Source organism: Cnephaeus nilssonii (genome assembly GCF_951640355.1).
Source record: "Cnephaeus nilssonii genome assembly, chromosome: 7".
In the NCBI taxonomy this organism is placed as follows: domain Eukaryota; kingdom Metazoa; phylum Chordata; class Mammalia; order Chiroptera; family Vespertilionidae; genus Cnephaeus; species Cnephaeus nilssonii.
Window position 1 is genome coordinate 33,093,938 of NC_137078.1, and position 27,488 is coordinate 33,121,425.

General features: G+C 35.0%; 1 protein-coding gene across 3 annotated transcripts in view; it reads right to left on the reverse strand.

The window, feature by feature from the left end:
- Positions 1 to 438: 438 nt before the first annotated feature.
- FNBP1L (formin binding protein 1 like) overlaps positions 439 to 27,488 on the reverse strand; it is a 123,432-nt gene continuing 96,382 nt past the window's right edge. Inside the window, exons 9-16 of one of the 3 annotated variants that reach the window (XM_079776999.1) lie at positions 26,050 to 26,253; positions 24,498 to 24,656; positions 19,376 to 19,390; positions 15,716 to 15,825; positions 9,210 to 9,342; positions 8,752 to 8,846; positions 5,841 to 5,989; positions 1,998 to 4,108 (exon numbers count right to left, since the gene is read on the reverse strand). In XM_079776999.1, coding sequence (XP_079633125.1) covers positions 3,930 to 4,108; positions 5,841 to 5,989; positions 8,752 to 8,846; positions 9,210 to 9,342; positions 15,716 to 15,825; positions 19,376 to 19,390; positions 24,498 to 24,656; positions 26,050 to 26,253 — 1,044 coding nt within the window. In that variant the 3' untranslated portion in view covers positions 1,998 to 3,929. Of the gene's footprint in view, positions 4,109 to 5,840; positions 5,990 to 8,751; positions 8,847 to 9,209; positions 9,343 to 15,715; positions 15,826 to 19,375; positions 19,391 to 24,497; positions 24,657 to 26,049; positions 26,254 to 27,488 lie in introns of all 3 variants that reach the window. The other 2 variants (XM_079776997.1, XM_079776998.1) reach the window with 2 other exon arrangements.

A 27,488-nucleotide genomic window follows, 5' to 3' on the forward strand; every position in this document is an offset into this window, starting at 1 on the left:
TAAAATGACAGATATGATACTATTTATGGCAAACAGAAGACAAAGGTGCTCTCTCTAACTGGTGGGAAATTCAAGCAGAAGCACAGGACATGCTGAGAGCATGTGGCACAGGGAGAGTTCTCGTGGATGCGGAGGATAAGGTGGTGCACAAGGAAGGTCTGTGCAACACAGCTACTGCAGAACAAAGACTTAAAATCCAAACTATTACGCTCAACTCAAATCCACTGCAAAGAAATATTAACTTTTTTCCTCTAGGAAAGCATGAGTGCAACTAAGAAGTAGAATAAAATTTCCAAAACTGCTTTGCAAAACCAGTTGCTTAACACAGATGTTCCTACTTATGTAACTTGTCATCTATTTTGTATTATCTGGAATTTAGCACATTCAAGAACAAAGTCTTTAGTTCACATAGCAATAAGAGATAACACATTACACACCTTAACCGACCATGAAAAGATTGTTTTATTTCATGAAAATATTCTCAACAGAGAACACTATCTTAAACAAAGCACTTACCATTAAGAAATCAACATGTGCACAAAAAGAGTAAAAATTATTGAAAAATTAAAGTTTTTGGACAATTCACATGTTCAAAATTTAAGAATGATTTAAACTGTGCAAGTACAAATGTCTGTCCTATTGTAATAACCCATATACAGGTTGCACTATTCCACGTGAAGGAACTTGCCTCCTACGGAAGCAAATCCTGCTTTTAGAAAAACAAACAGTAGCTTGAAAAGAACAGTTAGTCCTTACAAGAAAACCTTAAACTTTGCCCTCTGTGGCTGCTAGCCAAACACACACAAGCACTTCAGGCTTTGTACAGAAGACAAACACAGCCAGGTCACATTTCCTCCTCATTGCTACCTTTCAAATACGAATAGCACTAGGATTTAAAACTCCTTTATGTAGTCTGTCAGTATTGAATAATGTCACATTATATAAATAACCCTGTAACGAGATTCAAAATCTAAACTTCATAGTTTACTAGCCTCAAAAGTAATACACTATATGTCAGCTGTGTAACAGGGGCATATTCGATCTCATGAAGACATTAAGTTTCACACAATTGTCATTCAGCTTTAGTATAACTAGTATGAATCAAATAACACTGGGAAAAATTATTAAAGCAGTCACACAGCTTCTAAAATATTGCTTAAAATCCAACAATACACAGACCATTTCACGTCCTCTTTCTTCCCTCAAAACAGTAAAGAACCAAATGAATGAAGCTTCCATTGGTAGAAATACCCCCCACCCCCGCCCACCTCCCTATTAAACACCACTAAGAACTTAGTTAAGATACAAGTCATTAACAGAACCACAAATGCGAGGCAGGACGACATGAGCAATAGGGCACTAACGACAATTATATTTACAAGTTTAAACATACAGAAATCTCCATTTTACAAGTAAAAGTGCACATAGATCATTACAAAGTTTCACTAACCTTTATCTGGTTCAAACAAAAGCATCACTTGGAAACGGACTATCATTGCAATAATCAAATGAGAACATGGTAACCCCAAATTAAAAGACAATGGGGGGAGAGGTCCATAAAACTTCTCATAAAAACACTGAGTAAAGTCAGATGGACTTGAACATGTCTTTAGTCTGGTGCATAAATTTGGAGATGCACCATCAAACATGGTAGAGCTCTAAAAGCCACCTACCGAGGCTACATCGGCAGCTGCAGCAGCCCCGCCGAGATAAAGGAGGTCACACTGAGCTGACACGTAAAGCCCTTTGTGGGACACTGGAGTGGTAGTGTTGGCAATGAACAGATTTAGGCACTCTAGTTTAAGGCAGCGTTTGAATGGAAGCAGCTGACTTCTGACAACAGTCCTTTGTCTTGAGGTGGCGGGTATCTCTGTGTGTATTATGCCAGGATTTCGGTGCTGACTATGGATTCTTCCCAGACTGAGGTGCGGAAGATGTATCACGCTTCAAAGAGTTCTTTCAACTGGGCTGTGGGCTAGAGCATGGATGTTTTCTTTTTCTTATCATAAATACTTCAGGTTCACAAGCTAGTTCTTCATAATGCCAGAACTGGAATGTTTGCAGTGGGGAAGTTATAGCAGCATACACAAACAACAGGATGAGAACATTAGTGCTGGAGATGTTTGACAACGGGATTTGCGCTACAAATGTAAAACAAAACTAAGACTTTGACAAGAACAAGGGGTTATAAACACATGCCTGAAAAACCTAACTCGGTCACTCTACACATGCAACAGGATGTTAAGCAAACACAGAAGTGGCGCAGGCAGACACTGACGAATGGCCAGGGTTCTAACAGACAATGAATCTAAAAGCCAATTAAAACAGAGCTGGGGCGGAGATGGTGCTGGTGGGACCGCCAAACGTGAGACCAATCTGACAGCTCTGCATTCCTTCTGATTTGGACGTCATTAAAATAAATGGAAAAAAGGTTAGCCATTGTTAGCTTTTTTTCCTTCATGTGACAGGGGAATTTAAGGACTTGATGATTTTTTAAAACAATGTATGGAAATGCTAATGAAGTTAGTAAAAAATAATGATGTCTGCATGCACTCATGCATCTTGCTTCTCTCACTCTCTCTCTCTGAGCCTGACAACTCTAACACCCTCCCCCCCAAAAGCAGCTGCATGTAACCTCCTTCAACATCTTGCCCATTTCCTCAGAAACCCTCTTCAGGAACCTGCAGTCCAGGAGGAAAAAGAAAAGAACAATTACTGAAGACCTTTGGTAAGACCAAAAGGGGTGTTCAGTTTAAAGTGTCCGTCCTAAATGTCCCTAAAGTTACTTTATAGTCAGCTACTGAAAACACCAGAAAATTTGTAACACAAGCAAAATTAAAGACAAGGCTTGTAGCTGCTACTTCACTTCATTCCCAGCACAACCAGCACTGCGCAATCCTTGATTATACAGTGCTACCAACCAATGCTTGTTGAAATTAATTGGGGGGGGGGGGGGGGGGAATCTATCCTAGTAACTGGTGACCCAGCTAAAATGAGGAAATGCTCTAAACTGTAGTACAGATAACCCCCTCAACCCACTTAATCAAAAGTTATTTTTTTCTTTTCAACATAAATCATGCCAGTACTTCTCCCCCATTCAATATTTTTCTCTCTATCTTATTTTAAATCTATTTTCCTATTATAACTGCTAAATAATCACTAAAGTGATATTTCCCAAAGGACATTTTCAAGATAAAAATAAAGCATTCGATTAATTTGAAAGGGAGCTTGTACATTCCTGAAAATATTATTAGGTCTCAAAAGAAAGCCATTTTATTCACCTGAGAGCTAGACCAGGTTGATTTATTTTGCAAGTCTCTTGATTTGCCTACTACAATAGATTTTGTGCTAGGTATTTATTTTCTTCTTTTAGGAAACCAAAATTAATAGGGAGAAAAATGAAAATGGTTATAACCTTATTTTATCCAATTAGCCAACTATTATTACTTGCCTTCTTGGAGACTGTAGCTAAATTCAAACGCCTATATCAAACCACTCTTTGGGAATCAGCTTTTTATAGCTTTTTCGTAGCAGTGTTAATTATTTGAATTTACTACAGTCACTGAGTTTTCTGAAGTCAAGTGTGTATATGTACATGTTTGGGAGGGGGTAACTTTTATCTATGAATTCCTGCCCAATAGGTCAAATCCCATTCTTTATAAGGCAGAAAAACACAAATCCTTCACACAGACTTAAGCAAGACATAAAGCAAAAGGCATCAATTAAGCTCCACACCAACATCACTCACATTAAAGCATCAACAAGAACAGTTTCTTGTGGTAATATTCACATCTTTAAGATCGAGCATTCAGCTCACATAGTGAACAATAAATCTTGGATGCCCTTTAAATTTTCTGATGTTATCCCACCCGTTGAGTGTGTTTTTGTTTTAAGTTATCATTCCTATGTCACAAAGCTGCCTGGTTAGTTTAGATGTAAGTTACTGCACCTTTACTGTTTTTCTCTAGAGTTACATCTATGTATGATGTGGGAACGTAGCCTTCTTCACCATTCTGTCTCCGAGCTCTTGTCCATCCATCACCTTTGTCCTCCTCAATAATGTATAGAACTTCACCTTCTTTCATTGCCAGAGTACCTTCATTATGTCCTAGATGAGAGTTTTCATAGTACAAGCATAATTTAAACAGCAATAATTTCAAATAAAAGTTACAAGTAACAACACACAAAATAACATGAAACTCTACTAAATTTCAATGTGCCTAGGCCCACTGACTCTCATTAGCAACATCTCTATTATGTAGCAATACTTTGTAGTTTACCCAACACTTTCTTTTATATATATATAAAATATATATTTTATTGATATCAGAGAGGAAGGGAGCGGGAGAGAGAGATAGAAACATCAATGATGAGAGAGAATCATTGATCAGCTGCCTTCCGCAAACCCCCCACTGGGGATCGAGCATGTGCCCTTGACTGGAATCGAACCCAGGACGCTCGAGTCCACAGGCCAACTCTCTATCCACTGAGCCAAACCAGCCAGGGCTGCCCAACACTTTCATATACATTATCTCATGTGAACTCCCAGGCGGGCATTAATATCACCCCCATGTAACAGATGAAGTATAAGCCACAATGACATATGACTTGCAAGGCTACTCTGATTTCACTACTTCAACTTCTTTCCCAAACTTGAGTGGTATTGCTATCTAGAAAATTCATGAGATGTGGATCAGGAAAAGAGTAATAAGGCAGTGAGAGGGTGGGAAGAATGTAGCTTAAAGAGAGAGCAGAGAGAAAACCACAGGCTCAACTCGGGTGATGGTAGAAGCGGAATGGTTATCGCCACAGAGCACAAACTTTCTTTAAAACCTCACCAGCCTCAGGGCTCTTTCCTCCCAATCCCCAACCCTTCCAACCTGCACAGGCAGGGTCCCTGGAGGCTGCTGGCTGCTGGCCGGGGCCTCCCTTCCCGGGCTGCCCGCGGGGCCTTCCTTCGTTCCGTGCCGCCCCCTGGGGGTCAGTGCACGTCATAGTGAGTGATCAAACTCCTGGTCAGTCAAACTCCCGAGGGGACACTTTGTATATTAGGCATATACATATATATTTTTTTATTATTTTTTTCTTAGAATGAGGAGAAACTAAAGACTTTACTCAATTTTAAAACCAATACAATGGATGGGTGGGGAAGGACCTTCGTTCATATACCATTTTACAAAACAACTTATTTATAAAGGTGTTACTGTGCTCCTCTGTGATTTGAGGAAAAGGGTTTTTCAGAATCCTTTTCCCACAAGAGAGGGAAGGGTGAATAAAAGTCTGCAGGAGAGGACCACAATGACTTCCTCCCTTCGGTCTGTCATCCAACTCGTGCAGAGGAACAGATGGCAAAGTCAGAAGCTAGCATACTCTCTCCTTCCCTCATCTGAAAATGCGGCCTCGTCAGGATACGGCGGCATTCAGATATGCCATTCGCCGTGTGCTTGTCTCCCAAAGTTAGCAAGTTACAAGGAAGAGTTGAAGTGACATCCGCCCACCTTCCACTTCCTGGGTTAGGACACATGCTTGAGCTGCTTCAACTTTAATGAGTGCATGAAGCATTAGTCACATCTCTGGGGGAAATTCTGTATCAACCAAAGTTGATAATTAAATAATAACCTGTATTAGTATACTGATAAATAGGTAATTTTCTTTTAATGTCATGTATGGACTGAACATCTCTGTATCTGTAATACAGTTAAATAAAAACATTCATACTAATGAACTAGTATTATTATCTGACAATGTATTATTTAGCTGCGGACATTAAAGTACATAACTCATAAATGTAGACTTTAGAAACCAATTTTATCATATATAATGTATTAGAAAAATCATACCATCGAAAGGGTAAATAGCTTTGCAGTGTCCAATAGCAGGCAAGGGATCGTCATCTTCAAAGTCATCATCAAACTCATTGTGGTGACCATGCTGTTGGGGTGGCCCACGGACTTCTTGGTTTGCATCATCAGTGTAACTTCCCTCAGGACTATAAAACATAAAATTATCTCTGATCAAGTATCACAAACATGGGAACCTTTTATATTGTCTCAGGATCAATTCAGAGAATATCTATGACATAGTTCCAAATTAAATCTTTATGTTCTTAAACACTAACTCTATCTATCTATCTATCTATCTATCTATCTATCTCTTCTAAAACAAAATGATTCTTTGTTGAATTTCCTGAAATTAAAAGACTACAATATTCTAGACACACAGCATGTATTCAGTGAATATCTCTCACTATCACCAGGTCCAGAGAAAATATAAAGATGTATTAGATACTTGTCTTTCATTATTCTGGATTTATCACACCCTCTTTTGCAAGAGGGCCTAAAATTCCTTAGGGGACCCACCCAGACCCGTGTTCAGTTAAAAGGTTTCAGGTGGCTTGTTCTGTCCTGACTCCAGAGGGCTCATCTTAGCACAGCACTTGCATGGCTAGAGTGATGAGTTGGCAAGTAGGACTGTAACCCAGTCAGATGTAAGAGATGCACAGAGACCTTTGCTTGGGATTGCTGAAAGAGAAGCTCCCTTCCTTTTCCACTGGACTTGAACCTGGAGAAATATGAGCCTAGAGCTTTGAAAGATTACCATATGAAGCCAAGACAGTAGAAGGCAGAACTGTGAAGTGGAGAGAACAGAGTCCTGAGGATACGTCATCTGAGCTCCAAGATTAAGCTCTCCCTGAAGCCAGCTAATAAAATCCCTCCTTAGTTTAAGCCAGTATCGGCAGAGAATTTCATTCTGTCACTAAAAACCCAAAGACTCCTAATAAAGTTCATTTCCAACTAATCATGTTACCAGGAAAGTTAGTAACTTAGAAAAAAGAAAAAAAAAACAACTCAGTAATCCAAAGGCATTTTTTTCTTCACAACTTTTTATTTATTTATTTTATATATATTTTATTGATTTTTTACAGAGAGGAAGGGAGAGGGATAGAGAGTTAGAAACATCGATGAGAGAGAAACATCAATCAGCTGCCTCCTGCACACCTCCTACTGGGGATGTGCCTGCAACCAAGGTACATGCCCTTGACCGGAATTGAACCTGGGACCCTTTAGTCCACAGGCCGACGCTCTATCTACTGAGCCAAACCGGTTAGGGCTCTTTACAACTTTTTAAATCAAAGAGAGAAAAATGTTAATAATTTTGCTGAAGGATCAAATGACTAAGATTTTAATAATGAGGAAATCTACGTGATTAGATTTAACAGCACTTTCAGTATGCCTGGAAAACATATTTTTTATTTTATCTTTATTGTTTAAATTATTACAGATGTCCCTTTTTTACCCCCATTGACCCCTCCTCCCCACTCTCATCCCCTCCCCAGGCCTTCACCCCACTACTACCTGTGTCCATGGCTTATACCTATAGGCATGTAAGTTCTTTGGTTAATCTCTTCCCTGCCCTCCATCCCCTTCACTCTGAGGATCCTTAGTTTATTGCATGCTTTCATGTCTCTGGATCTATTTTGTTTGTCAATTTATTTTGTTCATTAGATTTCACATATAAGTGAGATCATGTGATATTTCTCTTTTACTGATGTAGTGGATAAAAAAAAGCTATGGTACATTTAGACAATGGAATCCTGTACAGCTGTAAAAAGGGGGATCTCTTACCCTTTGAGACAGCATGGAGGGACCTAGAGAGTATTATGCTAAGTGAAATAAGTCAGTGGAAGACGTGTTTTTAAATAACACAAGCCAAATAGATTATTAAAATCTAGGTTTTATCTAATAACAAAACCCAGTATATTTGGGGTATTATTTGATATACTGAAGATACGTACTCTTTCAAAAAATGATAATGGAGAGGAGAAACTAATATTTGTCAAGAACACACTATAACCAGGTTTTTACTACTGGGTGCTTTATGTACATTACTTCATTTATTACTAACAGCCTGTATAAGAGGTATTTTAATCTCTATTTTATATTTGAGGACACTGAGACTCAGAGAGAATTAAAAATGAACTTACTCAAATTATAGTGTAATTAAGCAGTAAACTAAGAGCTCTCAATTTCTTCTTCTAATTTGTTGGACTTTTTTAAAAATATTTTTTTATTGATTTCAGAGAGGAAGGGAGAGGGAAAGAAAGACAGAACCATCAATGATGAGAGAGAATCATTGATCAGCTGCCCCCTACATGCCCCCTACTGGGGCTCTTGCCCGCAACCCAGGCATGTGCCTGGACTGGGAATCAAACCGTGACTTCCTGGTTCATAGGTCAACGCTCAACCACTGAGCCACGCTGGCTGGGCTAATTTGTTGGACTTTATTATAAAAAAGAAAAAAACATATTACAATAAGGGAAATGCCACAATGATATGGAAACTTAGCAAAGTGCCTTTTGGAAGCTCTGGTCTAAACTAACAATATACATTTTTCACAAAACTTTGAGCAAGTTGACAGTTAAATTTTTCTTTGGCATTAGCTACCCAACTCCATCTATTAGGACATCTCCCCAGGCCTGAGGAGCCTATGCCTCCAGATTACAGCTCCAAGAACTTTCTATGTTCCCATCTCTGTTTTGGAATACATGACAAACAAACTGAGCAGCAATATGAAATTTCATACTTCACCTATAGCTATTATAAAGAAACAGAAAATTTAGGTTCGAAAGACTGATGTTATTAAAGCCAAACTTGTTAAATGAGGGAGGAAGAAAAAAAGTTATATGAAGTTTAGAAAAAAAAGTGAGAAAAGTTTGGGAGAAAAGAAGAAATAAAATACAAAAAAAATGACCTTTCTCGTCCCTGTGTTACAAGATGATTTATGTCACTGCTATGTCTTCTGTCTCCTCTCCCACCTGTTTTGCCTTCAACTTCAGAGAGCCATGCCTTAGGAAAAAAATAAGTAAAACTGAGCTTAATAAATATTTTTAAAAGCTCATAAGATATTCTACATTTAAAATGTGCTTTGAGTTATGATTATGTAATTCTTAGCGAAGGGAAACCTTTATTCCAGTTTGGTCAATGATCAACTTTATGGCTAATACAAAATAGTTTAAGTGTTTATTTTTATATATCATTTTTAATTTAAAAACTTCAACAAGGGACTAAACAAATGATACCTTACTTTTAGTTCATGAGCGCTGAAATTAAATAAATATTTGAAGATAATTCTAGCAAAAACTAACCTATCATGATGAAGTTTATACAAATGAATTTATCTCAGACAACTGCTAAATAACAAATCTCTACCTCATTCTTGTGGATTTCCATTCGCAGGCGGTCAATATTATTCATGGTCTCTGCTAATTTAGGCTGCAAACTCCCTGGATCCCCCATTTGTGGATTTTTCTCATACACATCTTTCATTTTGTTGAGAGCTTCTCTGAAAACAAAAAAGAAGCCATAAAATTAAGTATTCACTCTATATATTTCCAGATAAAAGAGTTTCATTTTATTTTGGGGACTCACATGCAACCTAATCTGAAAAGATTCACATCTCCTTAAGTTTAGTAAAATATTACCTGATTAAAGATAATCTGATCAAGTATATAGAGTGTGTAATTTATGGAAACATCCTTTAAATCACTTGAAATATCAAAAACAAGTTAGATTTAATTTCTCATTTCTTGCTCCTAACTGAGATTATATATATACAGACCTATACATATATGCTTAATCAAAGGCTGGAATATATTCCTCAATATTCTTAAACTTATCATATCCCAAATCAAACTCATATTCCCATCTAGACATTATTCCACCTTTTCTTAAGAGTTCACAGCATCATCGTCCTCCTACCCATCTATACTAGAAATAGAAATGCATCTTTAACTTGCTCTTCTACCTCCAAATTCAGTTATTCATCTCCTCTTCACTAATCGTAATAATAATAGATTATGACTCAATCAGTTCTCCTCAACTCTGACAGCTGACGGTACTGACTTACACTCCTTAATACTCATTTTCTGCCTGATCTCCTGGAGGGTACATTTTCTTTTTCCTTCTCCTCACCTCTGCTGCCTTATATCTCCCTGACTGGCTTCTCTTCCTCTCTTCATCCTTTAAATGTGTTACATAAAATGGCATAGGTTTCTTCTCATCTTATCCTACACTCCTCCTTCAGAATGATCTCTTACTGTTTTTTTTTTCCAGTTTTAGTGAGATATAATTGACTCATTGCTTTAATATCACCTATCTTTAGATGATACTCAAGTATACATCTCCAGTCCTCTTTTTCTCCTAAGTTCTAGGTTTGATTTCCAAATCCAACTAGATACTTCCATATAGATTTTCACATATTCCAAAAATCAACATAAACAACACCATGACCTTTGCCCCAAATTTATTTTTTCTTACTGTTTTAATTAAGTCTTTATCTATACTTCTGAGGTAGAAAGCCTCCATTTTTCTCTTCTTGGACATCCAATCAGATGACAAGTCTGACCTACTTTGCCTTTTAAACAATTTTTATAATCTGCTCTTTTCTATTTTCAAGACACGGTTTCAACATCTCTCACCTAACTGTCCCTAGCTGGTTTGGCTCAGTGGATAGAGTGTCGGCCTGCAGACTGAAGGGTCCCAGGTTCGATTCCAATCAAGGGCACATGCCTGGATTGCAGGCTCGATCCCCAGTAGGGGGCATGCAAGAGGCAGCCGGTCAATGATTCTCTCTCATCACTGATATTTCTCTCTCTCCCCCTCTCCCTTCCACTATGAAATCAATAAAAATATATTTTTAAAAAAGAAGTCCTCTAATTGGTCTCCCTGATGTCAATGTCTTTCCTATAAAATCTACTCTTCATATAGTTTTCAATTATCTTTCTTTAGAATACGGAGGTGATAGTATCACCTACTTTCTCAACAACTCTTGGTGACTCTCCAATACCTCCAGAATTCTATAAAAAAGCATTCAACATTTCATATAATTCATCCCGTACCTTTTCATCCTCATCTTCTGATATTATACTGCACACAATTTCTAATCAAGTCTCCACTGGCCTAGAGCCAGTTCCAGGCCATGAAAAAATATTCACATTTCTGTGCTTTTATTCTTTGTTTTTCTTCTCTTCCTTAAATATTCCTACTCTCCCTTAATTGTCTAATTTCTTATCTGACAAAACCCTATCCTCCCATCAAAGTCTAACTCCAATGTTCTGGAAACAAACCAGCTAATGTTTGGATGTCAACTCTGATATCTACCAGATACCTAATCTGAGCCACATTATGGATATATTTGATACTCAATTTCTCTACCTTTATAACAGGAACAACAACTTCAGAGGGCTATTTTGAAGAATTCAATGTAAAATGCTGGGTTCACTTTCTAGTACATAATAATCCCTCAATAAACATTAGTTTCCTACACCATCACCTTTCCTCTTCCCCCACCATCTCCCCAGTGATGTTTGTCTTAATTATTCCAGTAAGAATTCATTATTTTTTCCTCTAGGTTCCCCCAGAACTTTATCTCTCTATTAGCAGCTATCATAATCTAGCTTGTACAGAAATAAAATCACTGAGTTTTATCTTTCCTAACTAAAATGTGAGCCTATTAGGATCAGGAACTGTTTTATTACTTTTTTGTATCTTCTCAAGTCCTGGCAGTCTATTACATATAGTAAGCCCTAAATATTACATTATATGTTATAATTTCCCAGAGACCATTTACATGTTGCTCTAGTAAGAAATATTTTAATATTTAAAAATTATTTAATGAGGAAGTAATATACAGCATGGTATATACTGTATTGTATATTTGAAAGTTGCTGAGAGAGTAGGTACTCATCAAAAGAAAAAACATTTTTGTGACTATGTATGGTGATGAATATTAAATACTTATCATGGTGGTCATTTTGCAATATATACAAATATTGAGCCATGCTGTATATCTGAAACTAATATGATGTTAATACGTCAAATATACCTCAATGAAAAATGTAATACTAATAGAGTTGGTCCTCATTATTTGCAGATTCCATATCTGTGAATTCCCATTTGCCAAAATGTATTTGCAATCCAAAAAGGAACACATGTGGCACTTTTATAGTCATTAGACATACACAGAGTGGAGAAAAATTTGAGTCATCTGATGTATGTGTACATTCTCAGCTGAGATCAAACAAGGAGATACTTTAACTTCTTATTTCTGCTCTGACACTCTGAACAAGTGTCCTTTTTGTGCTCACTGTTGGTGATTTTTCTCTTATGAGAGCCCACAAGCGTAGTGCTGAAGTGCTATCTAGTGTTCCTAAGAGCAAGAAGGCTGTGAGGAGAAAATACATGTTATATAATCTCTGTTCAGGCATGAGCTCCCGAGGTATTAGCCCTGATTCAAAGTTAATGAATCAACAATATATACACCAATAGTGAACTTACAGAAAGAGAGACTAAAAAAGCAATCCCATTTATCATCACACCAAAAAAATTAAGATACCTAGGAATAAACTTAACTAAGGAGGTAAAAGACCTGTACGCGGAAAACTACAGGACACTGAAAAAAGAAATCGAGGAAGACATAAACAGATGTAAGAACATACCATGTTCATGGACTGGTAGAATCAACATCATCAAAATGTCCATACTACCCAAAGCAATCTATAGATTCAATGCACTCCCCATTAAAATACCAATGGCATATTTCACAGACCTAGAAAGAACTCTCCAAAAATTCATCTGGAATAAAAAAAAAGACCCCAAATAGCTGCAGCGATCCTGAGAAAGAAGAACAAAGTAGGTGGGATCTCAATACCAGATATCAAGCTGTATTACAAAGCCACTGTTCTCAAAACAGCCTGGTACTGGCACAAGAACAGACATATAGACCAATGGAATAGAGAACCCAGAAATCGACCGAAACCACTATGCTCAATTAATATTTGACAAAGGAGGCAATAACATACAATGGAGTCAAGACAGTCTCCTCAATAAATGGTGTTGGGAAAATTGGATACACGAGAAAAAAAATAAATGAAACTAGACCACAACTTACACCCTACACAAAAATAAATTCAAAATGGATAAAGGACTTAAACATAAGATGGGAAACCATAAATGTACTAGAGGAATCCAAAGGCAGCAAAATCTCAGACATATGCCGAAAGAACTTCTTCACCGATACCGCTCCTAGGGCAATGGAAACTAAAGAGAAAATCAACAAATGGGACTACATCAAAATAAAAAGCTTTTGCACAGCAAAAGAAACCATCAACAAAACAACAAGAAAGCCCATTGCATGGGAGAACATATTTGCCAATGTTATCACTGATAAGGGTTTAATTAATCTCCAACATTTACAGGGAACTCATACAACATAAAAAAGGAAGATAAACAATCCAATCAAAAAATGAGCAACGGCCCTAACCCGTTTGGCTCAGTGGATAGAGCCTTGGCCTGCGGACTGAAGGGTTCCAGGCTCCATTCCGGTCAAGGGCATGTAACTTGGTTATGGCCACATCCTCAGTAGGGGGTGTGCAGGAGGCAGCTGATCGATGTTTCTCTCTCATCGATGTTTCTAACTCTCTATCCCTCTCACTTCTTCTCTGTAAAAAATCAATAAAATATATATTTTTTAAAAACAAACACATAAACCTGAGGGGGGGGGGGAATGGGCAAAGGACCTAAATAGATACTTTTCAAAAGAAGACATAGGCCAAGAGACATATGAAAACATGCTCAAAGTCACTAATCATCCGAGAGATGCAAATCAAAATGACAATGCGGTACCATCTCACACCTGTCAGAATGGCTATCATCAACAAATCAACAAACAAGTGCTGGCGAGGATGCCGAGAAAAAGGAACCCTCGTGCACTGCTGGTGGGAATGGTGCAGCCACTGTGGAAGACAGTATGGAGTTTCCTCAAAAAACTAAAAATGGAACTCCCATTTGACCCAGTGATCCCACTTCTAGGAATATATCCCAAAAAACCAGAAACACCAATCAGAAAGCATATATGTACCCCTGTGTTCATGGCAGCACAATTTACAATAGCTAAGATTTGGAAACAGCCTAAGTGCCCATCAGCAGATGAGTGGATTAAAAAACTGTGGTACATCTACACAATGGAATACTACGCTGTGGTAAAAAAAAGAAGGAATGTTTACCATTTGCAACAGCATGGATGGAACTGGAGAGCATTATGCTAAGCAAAATAAGCCAGTCAGAGAAAGATAAATATCACATGATCTCACTCATTTATGGAATATAATGAGCAACATAAACTGATGAACAAAAACAGATCCAGAGACAGAGAAGCATTGATCAGACCGTCAAACCTCAAACCTCAGAGGGAAGGTAGGGGAGGGTGGGGGTAAGGGGGAAAGATCAACCAAAGGACTTGTATGCATGTATATAAGCCTAACCAATGGACACAGACACCAGGGGGGTGAGAGCATGAGTGAGGGTGAGGGGGAGATGGGGAGATAAGGGCACATATGTAATACCTTAATCAATAAAGAAAAACACACACAATAAAACGTGTCTTTAAGGAAAACATAAAACAAGGTTATGTCTAGATCAGTTGATACAAACGTTGTGACAGAGGCTAATAGCTGGAGCCCTGTATTTTCAGTGTTCACAGTGACGTCACAGAGCCTAACTGCCACAGATGACGGGAACTGATTATAATGCCGTGTTTCATTCATGATTAAACAGACAATTATATCTGATGTGTAATTCTTAGCAATCCCTTTAATCACTAATGCCAGACACCTTAAGCTCCAATTTTTAAAAAAATATTTTTGATTTCAGAAAGGAAGGGAGAGGAAGAGAGAGATCGAAACATCAATGATGAAAGAGAATCATTGATTAGCTGCCTCCTGCACGCCCCCCATTGGGGATCAAGCCCACAACCCAGGCATGTGCCCTTGACTGGAATCAAACCCGGGACCCTCCAGTTCGCAGGCCAATGCTCTAGCCACTGAGCCAAATCAGCTAGGGCAGTGGTCAGCAAACTCATTAGTCAACAGAGCCAAATATCAACAGTACAACGACTGAAATTTCTTTTGAGAGCCACATTTTTTAAACTTAAACTTCTTCTAACGCCACTTCTTCAAAATAAGACTCGCCCAGGCCGTGGTATTTTGTGGAAGAGCCACACTCAAGGGGCCAAAGAGCCGCATGTGGCTCGCGAGCCGCAGTTTGCCGACCACGGAGCTAGCGCCTTAAGCTCCAATTTTATCTTCAGTGTAAAAGCAGATAATAAGTCACCAATTCACTGTAACAATCCTTTACTCATCATAGCTCTCTATGTTTATTAAAACAAAACTGAAATACAGGAATATTATAAAATTGGGAGAATAATAAAGCATTGAGTGAATGAATCTGAAGCCATAGTAATGAAGTACTGTTTACCAATGTATTTTGCTGCAAAAGAAATAATTATAGCTTCAGGTTTCTATTGAACTCAATTTATATACCAAATCAAAATGAAATTTATCCAAGCATAAGAGGTAGTTATTGTTGGTGAAACTACTCTTGATAATGATCAAGTGATTTTGTAAATTTTTGGAAGGCATAAACATATACTATTAGCTCCAATACGTAATCTGCAACCCCAGAAACTCTAACATTTCATTTTTACTTGTGACATAGCAACCATAAAATTTTCCAACACTTCAGAGTGTTTTTTCCCCTCAAAAGATATTTCAACTAGGATGAATGATTTTTAAACTTTTTATACATCACACTTAAACACATCATTCAAAATAGACCCTGAAAGGAATAATAATGGTAGAGAGAACTTAATGGAAAAATACTTCTGATCTGATTCTTTTTGTAGTTCTCTGTTAAGTTCGTCAATGCGCTGCTGCAGTTTTTTACGTCTCTGTTCTGGTGGCAGATGGCTGAAATCTTCTAGTGCTGTGCCCTGAAAAGAGAATCCAAATGAGGATAAAAGGCATTTCCAAGAAATTTTATTTTTCACATATACCCGTTATAAAATAAGAATATCCATTTTTAAGTTTAATTTCTAATTAGCCCCGAACAATCCCTTTTAAGAAAAAGAAATCTACATAGATATGTGTGTTAATTAAAACAACTGTATTAACAAAAGGGCTCAAATTCCAGTCAGTTTATAAAATCATGAAACAGGATGGTAAAAATCACACCAGATAAAGATATTAGGTAATGACCAGTATCACATTATTCCCAGGTCTTGGCAGAGTTAAAATAAATACATACGGATCTTCTTACAGCAACAACAACAAATGGAAACACGTAACATTTCTCATCTATATATATTAATGTTTTATATATAACATATCAACACATCCCAGTCAGAATATTACAAATGTTCCGACTGAAAATATGAAGTTTGTATAACTGAATTAAGTAAGCAACTTACCTCATAAAGACACTCTAATTAATGCATATGATCTTTGAATGATTACACTTGTAAACCAATCTGTTCTTTAGAACCAAAACATACTTGGCAATTAAAAAAAAGATCCACTAAGTGAAATGTAAGTAGAGATTATATTCCAATAAGGAGTCTTTTCCAATTATCCTTTCATACAACCAAATAATACACCTCAGTTGTTCCTGAAAGAATGATATAATCCAAAGAGAGATATAATCCTTCTTTTGGAAGTAAGCTTGATGCTTGACAATTTCTTAATGCTTTGTTATTTAAAAAAATTATATAATTTAAGAAAAGTGCTAGTATTTAGATGTAAATTTGATTAAAATGACATCACTCATCTCTTAAATATTAATCATATTAGTTACTTTAGTTATTTTATTAGAGATTATACAATGGAGCAAATATTAGCAACTACTGATTCCATCTGATATAAACCCATATTTACATGGTTTTTATATCCTCCAAAAACTGATGACACCTATCTCATTCTTCTTTTAAAATGGTTATTTTAAGAATACACAAATTCAGTTTTTAAAGTGTTGCTGAAGGGAGCTCCCAAAATAAATGCATCCTTGTTCTGTGGACCATTTGTGCCTATAACATAAGCTAAAAAGCTTTATTTCACCATTATAAGAATGCTTCCCTTACTTTAAGAAAAATGAAAACACTCAATTTTAGGATGAGCCCTGATCAAATGTAACATTTAATTAATAACAGAATCTCTAGAATTTTCCCAAATGGCCTTCACATTATGGACATTCAACAAACTTGCCTAAAAAGAAGTAGGACATTTTGTCTAAGTAGCTGTTGTTTTTTAATCTACCAGTCACCATACATAAGGATCTGTCAAATCAATCAAATTTGCCTAAATGAATAAATGGCAAAATTTCCTATCCTTGAAATTTAGTGGCCAATTATCATTATATGTTGTCACATTTAATCTAATTTATGGTACAGGTTTTGAAAACTATTATATATGTACCAAAGATAAAACTTTCTAATTTATATTTTTAAATATGTATTAAAATTTTGAAAAACTATTTAATAAAGTGAGTAAATGTATTCCAATGTGATTTATTTGGTAGTATTATAATAAACTCAAAACTAACTATAAATCTGCCAAATTTCCATTTATCCCTAATCAAACCTTGTTCTCAAATTTATTAACATTAGATCCTAGACACTTGCATATGTAATATCCCATTTTGACATTATAACCTACCCTTCTATAGAATATGAAAAGTAACTCCACTCTGTTTCCTGTGGATGTAAAGAAAACCTCTGATGCATTTAACAACTCTCCTACAAGGGAATTCATAAACGGCCGAATTGCAAGAGTCTGAAAAACAGCGGTTTATTTTCTAAAAATGAGAAACTATGTAAGAACCCAATAGTTTTGGGCTTAGGTTTTCACAATGTACTTCCATTAATTTGTCTGAAATACATAAATGTGTAAAGGAACATCTCTCTCTCTTTCTGTCAAAGAAACACACACACACACACACACACACACACACACACACACACACACACACACACGATATTTAGGTGATTTGTCAGAAGAAAGCACTGACTATATTAAATTAGTAGAAAAACTTTCGTTCTTACTTTCTGGAAAACCCAATGATTCTTATGATAAACTATCATAAACTCTGAAAAAAATCAAATTTATATTATTTTTTTAAAGGGTGTTTAAAAGGGAAGCCCTGGCCAAGTGGCACAGTTGGCTGGAGCATCATCCCGTACACCAAAAGATTGCAGGTTTGATTCCTGGTCAGGGCATATACTTCAGTTTCTGGTTCCATCCCTGGTTGGGGCATGAGCCGGAGGCAAGCAATCCATGTCTCTCTTCCTTTATATACAAAAATCAATTAACATATCCTCAGGAGAGGGTTAAAATAAAATATTTATAAAAGGGTGTTAAGGAAAATCATTTATTTTTCCTTCCATAAAAACAAACTTTTTTTCTACCATGTAACTTTCAAAATAATATCTATATATATAAAAGGCTAATATGCTAAGTATCTGTCCAGGTAATGACATCACATAGCAACGCCCAGTTTCCTCTCCCTAGCGACCAGCCTCCTTGCTGTTTCTTCAGCCCAGGAACACGACTTGCTTCATAGCCAGGTGGAAACATTTCACACTGTAACAAAATTTCTGTGAAGCATTTTCCCGTGCCTCATCTCATTTGATCCTCACAGAAGTCCTAGAGTAGATAGGAGACTCAGTGGAATCCTATTTTATTTTCATTAGCTGAAAAATGGAGATTTAGAAAGCTTAGAAACTTGACTGAAAAGAAATGGTGGACCTTGAAAATGCCTTCAGGTTTCCTCACTGCGCAGAATATAGTCAAACACTGCTGCAGCTAAATATTTTACCCTTTGTTCTCCCTGCGTGATCTACAATAATAATCTGCTTCATGTTGATATTTACTGCTCTGTTGCTGACAATTACCTGAAAGTGAAGTTGGGGTGCTTCACTGGGCTGGAAAAAGTTTAGCTAAATCATAAAGCAGGTCTAATTAAGCAAGTTTATTCAAGTTATATCTATAAAAGGTTAAGTTTGACTCGCACATGCACGGTACATATAAAGCATATAAAACTCTCGCTGGCGCCAATCACATGCCTGTGTTTCCATCTGTCATTGTTGATCGTGAATTTGGTTGACACTTCCATTATAGAAAAGGGTGAAGAGCGATATTAAAATATTTCTTCTAATTAATTTCCTTTCGATGTGCACAAATTCGTGCACCGGGCCACTACTTTAACTATAATTTTATTCTCTGTAACATGATAACATGACAAGGACTACACTCAATAACAATCAAGAACTTAATGAGTTGATTACAGGTTAACCACATTATTTTTGAATTTTTATGATATCAAGAGGTACTGGCATTTGTGGGACTCTATATAGATTAAATTATAAAAAGAAAAACATATAAGATGAAAATGTGGAGCTGTACCTTATTATTTGTTTTGACTTTAAACAAAATAATGATTTGATATTATTTAATGTTGGCACAGTATACAGATTAGCACATAAGGCTTACCATCTTCCCCGACCACTGAATAGTTCAATGGAAAACAGAAAGAAATGGCAAATTATTCACATGAAACCATAATATAGAAGATGCAATAACCTATATATATTTTTTACAATGTTAAAATAAATCATGTACATTTCATAATCCAAACAATTATGCCAGAAAAGCAATTTTAAGCACATTTTTTGAAAGTAAATTATCTGCAAAAAAAAACAAAAAACAAAATACAATGATGATAATGGGCAGATATTTTGTATATGCAACTAAAACTCAAAAGTAAATGGTAATCATTCTATCAGTAATCATGTGTTTTCTTCTTTAAAGGAGAATTTTTACATAAGTGAATTTCACTTATTTAGCTCTTCATTCTCAAAATACTAATATTTGAAAATTTGAATATAAAAGATTTAACAGCCATTTTAAAAGAAATCTTATATAAAGGATTTAAAAAATGGAATGCTCTTTCCAATGTATTAAACAAAACACCATTTTCTGAATTTTTATAGTTTAAAATACTGTAGGGTAGGTTTTAGGTGAGGGTAACATTCCTACTTTAGTTTTAAGGTGCTTTTTAAAATGTACAGACACATTAAAAACACATTATTACCAAAATAATAAATGAATCACTTAGATTCAAGTTCCCCATACATATTTCCTAATAGACACAAGTATATGGGCTGAATTTTGCTTTGAAGATACAGCTTCTATTTTTTAGTTTTTATTCTGAAATCTACATGCTTGAAAAACAACACTGAAAATATAACTTGAATTTTTAGAAAATTGGTTAAAATTTAGTCTTTCTGAAAATATGAAATGACATAGCCAGAGTATTACCATATAGTTATATATACTACACATGTATATAAAACGCACATTCTGTGGGTTGTCAGGGTTCTGCAACTGGCATTGCATCTACCTAGCATCCCAACTAAACACGTGAGATGCATGCACATGTGCAGGTACACAAGTATGCTCACGCAAGCGCACGCACACACACACACACACACACACCCCTGTGACCAAGAATACACAGGAGAGCTTTACAAAGTTAACTTAATATTCATTGCATTTGGTTAGCAGCCTCTAAAATTTTTATCATTCTCTGTTTTCTAAATCATAACATTTTAAAGCAGTTTGGGGGATGTCGGGTAGAATTTCACATAAAATTATGAATTTTAATAAATATCTGACAAAAATATCTACCCCTTATCTCTGATGAATTTGTCATATATAAATGGTTATAATGATAAGAAAAGATGACATATGCTATTCATTACCTTTCCAGATTAAGCTTAACATTCTTTAGACTGTCAGTAGTTTCAGGGAATAAAACCATAACATCTTTGTAACAAAATTCCTGATGAGATTTAATGGTTTAAATTTTTAAAAGATATTCACGCTCTTCTTTAAATGTTATTAAAACAAAATTATATACAGGACAAGAAGCAAACTACCTATGATATTTGATTTATCTTTTATAATTTTCACCAGCTAAATTTCTAAGTGATGCAAATTATTTTTTCAGTTTCTATATTAATGTTTTAGAAAAAAACATTAACATAATTATATACTGAAATATCAGATGTTTCAATGTTTAGCTAATCAAATTCTGGGGATACAAAAAACTCAAGTTCTTTGTAAAAATATTAGAAATATATAAAGTAATTCATGTTCTATACAGAAACACCTCACTCTCACATGTAATTATTATATACTTACAATTAGAAAATTTCACATACCCACTATATATTAATAAATATACAAGGGAGCTATAAAAGGAAATCAGGCAATTAATATTACTAAATGTATTTCACTTAAAGACAAAAATTCTGAGAACTGTACTTTGGATAAAAGCTTACAAAAATTACTTTAGAAGTTTATAAGATCCTAAATAACTTAAGACAGAAAACATGGACTTGCTACTGCTAGATCAATCTACCCCCTCCCCCCCACCCGCAAACCCTCCAAAAAAAGAGTACCTAGTAAGCTCAAATGAAGTAGATATAGAGAAAAATTATTCATTTCTAAATTAAGTAGTTAACTTTAGGAGTACAACAAATATCCATTAATGGTTAGATTTTGAAGGAAATTATAGACCCTCAGAAAAGGTCCACGTATGGTCAAATTAAAAAACACTGATCCAATATAACATTTCTCATATCCTTAAAGATACTAAAAACTGTGTAAACTAGGTTTTCTTTAGGAAAAATAAATTAATTTTTAGAAAGCCAAAATGTGGGTATTTAGAAAAAATTATGTAACAAATATAGCTCAACACAAGTTTCTAATTTGAATTGGTACAATTTATCAGTTTTAAGAAAACTTAACACTAATCATTTCACAATATATGTAGATCAAACCACCATTCTGTACATCTTAAACTTATACAGTGATGTACATCAATTATTTCTCAAAACTGGAAAAAATGATGACTAAAAAATATTCTGTTTTTATATAAACAACTGGGGATTTAATTTATTTTAGGAAATTTACGTGGCTATTTTAGTGGAAATGTAAAAAGTGCCTAGAAGTGATTTAGTTTAAAGAGTAGTGAGTTCTCTTCCATAAAACATATAGGAAAATTGTTGAGTGTATCCTAAGAGTTGTCATCACAAGGAGAAACCATTTTGTCTTTCTTTTTATTGTGTTTACATGTGATGATAAATTTTAATTAAACCTATTGTGGTTATCATTTCACAATATATGTTAGTCAAACCATCATGCTGCATACCCTAAATTTATAGTGATGTATGGCAATTATTTCTCAATAAAATTGGGAAGTCTGGCTGGTGTTCCTCAGTGGTTTGAGCGCCAAACTATGAACCAGGAGATGGTTACATACCCCGTCAGGGCACATGCCCAGGTTGTGGGCTCCATCCCAAGTAGGGGTCCTGCAGGAGGAAGCCAATCAATGATTCTTTGTCATCATTGATGTTTCTATCTCTCCCTCTCCCTTCCTCTCTGAAATAAATAAAAAATATATTTTAAAAAACCTGGGGAACAAACCTTAAGACTTACTTTGTAAGTTTAATGAACTTACATGTAAATCCATGTAAAAACACGAAACGTGGCTTCTTAAAGTTTCTTTTTTTTTTCTATTTTGAGAAATAGAAGGAAAACATCTCTATGGATTACTTTTGAAATATATGTAACCAATCAAAAAGAAAGCAATTTCTCAACACCAAGGCTGAATTGAACTTTCCTTCCTCCTCTCTCCCCTAAAAACCAATATACTTATATTTAAAATTAAAGCAATATGTGGAACTAAGACAGTGACCAAGCAGATACTTCTTCTAAGTTCTATAGTAATAAAATTTAACCATAAAATTTTCCAATAAGAATGAATGTCACATATTTAAGCTTCTCTCTCTAGGGCTCACAGTACTAAGTGCCTAAACTTCTTTTCATAGAAGTACAGTTACTTCATATTCCATGACTCTACTGTGTAGTGTACTATAATTGGGCCTGGTAGACTCAATTTGTAGGATACATAAATGGTTACACAAAAATATGGCTACTAAATAGTAATTTCTCATGACTTATGTAACAATATTTAATGTAATCTCAATCATCATATAGAAGATAGGAATTAATTCTACCCTCAAATTTAGGCAATATTTAATGTAGTCTCAATTATCATAGAGAAGAAAAATAGGAATTAATTCTACCCTCAAATTTAGGCAACAGAAATCCCAAATATGATTTCCATTGCTTATTACATATTGCCTATAGGTATAATGCACACTCATTCACAGGGACTTTTCAAAATGTCATTAATTACCTGTAATATCACCCACATACAGAATTAGGTAAGGTAGATGTAAAAAAGTTGGTTTCATTATAGGAAAAAGTGAAGTCTAAAAAGGGACATAATACACTAAGACATTTCTGCTGCATTACTGACATCATTACTGTTTTGTGAGGAATGTAGATAATAATGCGATCATGCCCTAAATTATTGTGTTCTACACTGCCCCAAAACGGAAACTGAACTAAAGCAATTTGAAGTCAGAAAGGGCTGCAAAAAGTAAGAAAAAGAGACAGGCGAAACAGAGAAGGAAAGAGAAGAAAAGAAAGAAATGAGAGAAAAGGAAGAAAGGCAGAAAGGAAAAGGGAAATAGGGAGGGGAGAGAGAGAGCACTAGCAAGAGGGAACCCAACTACAGTATATTACTGTTAATGAATGATTAGACTTCATATGACACAGACTCTGGGGGTTATCACATCTTTGGTTTTCATATGTGCAAACAAATCTCATAAATGTATATAAATTATGAGCTATGACTATTATAAACATAGCCTTAAAATCAAAGATAAACAAGAAAAAGTAGTCTAATAAAATGGAATAACACTAATTTATTTATCAGCAGTATAATGGTTGTTGCTAAGAAACAGTTTAATATTTGCTTTTTACTATTCTAAATTTTCTCATTTGCAGAGCATCTTTAGTTATAAGTAAATGCCAAAGGCTGCCCAATTTTTAAAAAGAAAAAATTCTGGGGGGAAAAAAAAACCTTATTTTTTTTTTAGTTTAAGAAAGCAAATTTCATGTAAACATTACTCAATAATATCTACTATTTTTATAGGCTTTACAATTTATAAGCTATCTTCTAATATATTATCTTAATTTTATCTACAATCTTGATATTTAACATGTTTATCTTTTATTTTTTATTTAACTATTAGAAATTGTATTTTATGCTTCAAAAAGTAGGGCAATTAAAATTGAACTTGATTTTTTTGTCAACAAAATAATGCTTTATAAATTGGCAGAAGTCATCATTAGTGACAAATTATTACATGAATAACTCCAGTGACAAATTACTGAAAGTCTTAAAAATGTCAATACATTACAAGACAATGGTGGACATATGATTTCACATAAACAAAAAAATAGCTAATATGACTGTACCCAGCACCCTCTTTATAATACCATTCTTTTATGGTTGAGCATTTCAAATGTTATAAAGAGGAGTTATTTTTAACTTGAGGGCAGCTATACTTAATTCTGTGGTGTTTAAACTACATATTTATAGGAGAGAGAGCCTTATAATGAGGGTGGAGAGTATTAAAAGCCACACTACACACACAATAGGCCATCATGCATTTTAACCCATTATTAAACTTACCCCTCTTTTGAGACTTCTGAAAGAAGGAATTCTGGGCTTCCCTGTTTTTATTTCATTCATACAATAATGCACGGGCTCAATGGAGAATGTGAGAAACTGGGACCCATTAGGAGTACTGGATGTGAATAAACTAGTAGGGGTTAAGGGTGGGGACTGTGGCTAATATGGAAATAAAGAAAGGAATCAATAAGCCAAATGTGCATAGTTTTTTTCTAAATGAAAATTCTATCTTTGGCAACATACTTTTCACAAAATATATTTCAAATAAAGCTTTCTATAAAAATATTATAAGAAAGTTAACATAGTTTTGCCAAAACTATCATTTTAAGTCAAATTTACTTTTAAAAATGTACCATTTCATTTTATCATTTTTTACAAACTGACAGATTAGAAATATAGAGTACGCAAATTATAATGTTAGAGCAATGTGACCTAGATTTTTAAAACTGTCTTCTGATTTCTAGAATATTAGTACGACCTTTACTTAACCAGTAGTTGTCAGCAATAAAGGCAGCAGCGACAGTAAAAGTTATCTATAATACGTAATGTCTACTAAAATAAAATATTAAAATGTTAAAACTGTAACTATTATCACAAATAGGCAAAAAAAAAATCATTACATTTGTGGCTTTCTTCTCAGACTATTTCTATTTCATCCTTATTTTTCTTTTAATCTCAGTATTCCTTATTTATCTAAGCTCTTTTAGCTACTCTGATCTGACAAAGTCTCAACTCTCAACTTCTTGACTGGATAATATTATTAAAAGCATGAATAAAGCTTTAGCTAACTATAATTGTGATTTTAAATATACAGGTATATTATAATTTTATCTACATTCATGTCAAAATCATAAAAATGTATTAAAATAATGATGTATGCTTTAATAAATATAGACATAGATTAAAAGTACCTATCTATTTTCCTACTGATATACTATTATAATCACTAAATTGTTAAGAAAGACTAAACTCTCCTCTATTCCATTTGCTCACCTGCTGAGCTAGATTTATCTATCTAAAATAAACAACATATCAAAAGACAGGTTCCAACAAGAAGAGTGAGATTTTCTTAGTAAACTAGAGATTTTTTTAAACTTCAAATAACCACAAACGTTGAGCCCTTCCCATTAAATATTCACATGGATGATTTAAAAAACTTTATTAGAAGTCCTAATTTGATACTTATTATTACTGTAGTCAATCATTCATTCCAACTGAGAATTGCAATTTTAGTGTTCATATAGTTAGATCATAATGTTTCCTTAAAAATTCTGATTGAAATTATACACAAATAAAATTTCAAAAGGTTATAATTTAAGAGACATTTAACAAATTATTTTATTCATTATTAAGTGGTGGTCAAATGTTAAATCTAAAAATAATTTTTATTATTAAAGAATAAAACTATGTTTCTAATAAGTGAAAAATAATTGAATCATTCAACATGTTTATTTTCTATTAATACTAAACCATTATCCATTCGATACCTACATTCATTTAAATGACACACTAAAACAAAATTAGTAGCATAGAGAAACTTTATGACTTTTACCTTTGGCTTCTTTCCAAAGAGCCACAACTTGCCCTTGGCCTTTCCTACTGTGGTTTTGACATCCACCTTCCCACTTTCCTGTTTGGATGCACTGATAGTCCCATCAGAAATGGTTCTATAAATATGCTGACTGTAATCTTCAAATGGAAAGTCTCCTGGAGGTTCAAATCCAGACTTGAAGGAGTCTACTACCATTTGAGAGTCCTATACACAAGAAACGTGTTTTAAAAACCATTCCATTTGTTCATAAATACCACATTAGCTTTCAAAACTTTAATCCATTAAAGAAAAAAGAAATAAAAAATGTAAAGAAATAATTCTACAGTAAGCATCTAAGGGTTAAAGTAAATAATTTCTTCCTGTGACTTTGCAATAAACCCTATTTTAATCCCAACAGAAAACAATGCTAATTTCTAAACAAATTACCACTTTCTTAATCTGTAATATTCATGAATGTTTTCATTCCATAGCTTTCCCCTACTGAAATTCATCTGAGGACTAGTTAGCTGATAAGAAAGGTCTAACTGAAACAAAGGAATATAGAAGAGGTTATTCCCAAGTAGAAATTACAAGAAGTTTCAAAGGTAGAAGGCCTTTTGCTTTGGGATGTCTATGAAGAAGTTGACCTTTGGAACAGATAAAAGGGCATCTAATCATAAAAGAAAGTATGAGACAAGTAGAAAAGCTTTCATTCATCCAATGGGGAAAGAATAAATAAAATACATTAAATACATATTCAGGAATATTAATAGAGCAACGGAGAAAGATCTCACAAACAGTACTGAGCGTAAAAAGCAACTTTAAAAATATAAAGTTCAATACTATTTAACTAAAATTTTAAAATTCGCATAAGTATTATATTATATTTTTGGACATACATACTCTATCCTAATATTCTAATGACATCTGAAACTCATTTTTTCAAACAGAATACTTTAATCCTATAAACTCCTACCCACCCTAACCACCTCTTCTTTTATTCCCTACTAGAGGCCTGGTGCACAAATTCGTGCACGGGTGGAGTCCAACCAGCCTGCCCAGATCGAGGCTGATCAGGCCTGGCCGGCTGGGGGAGGGGCCGCAGGTGGTTGGCAGGCCTGCCCTGCCCCCAATCGGGGTTGGGGGGACCTGATTAGGGGCAGGGCTGACCAGGGGGAGGAGCCATGGGCAGTTGGCCAGTCCCGCCCCCTGGCCAAACTCCTGGTCCAACTCCCAGTTGAGAGGACAATTTGCAAAACAGCCTTTTATTATATAGGATTTCTGTTAATAGTACATTTTGCCTATCATGTAGTCAAAAGTCATCCTTAAGTGATACCTTAATTTTGTCACTAATGCCACCCTTACCAATCATTTGCTAAAGGGTAAGAAGAGTGATAGAGGAGGGACCTCTGCTATATTTGTAACTTGGATCCAGCCTTGCCAATATACAAATGTACCTC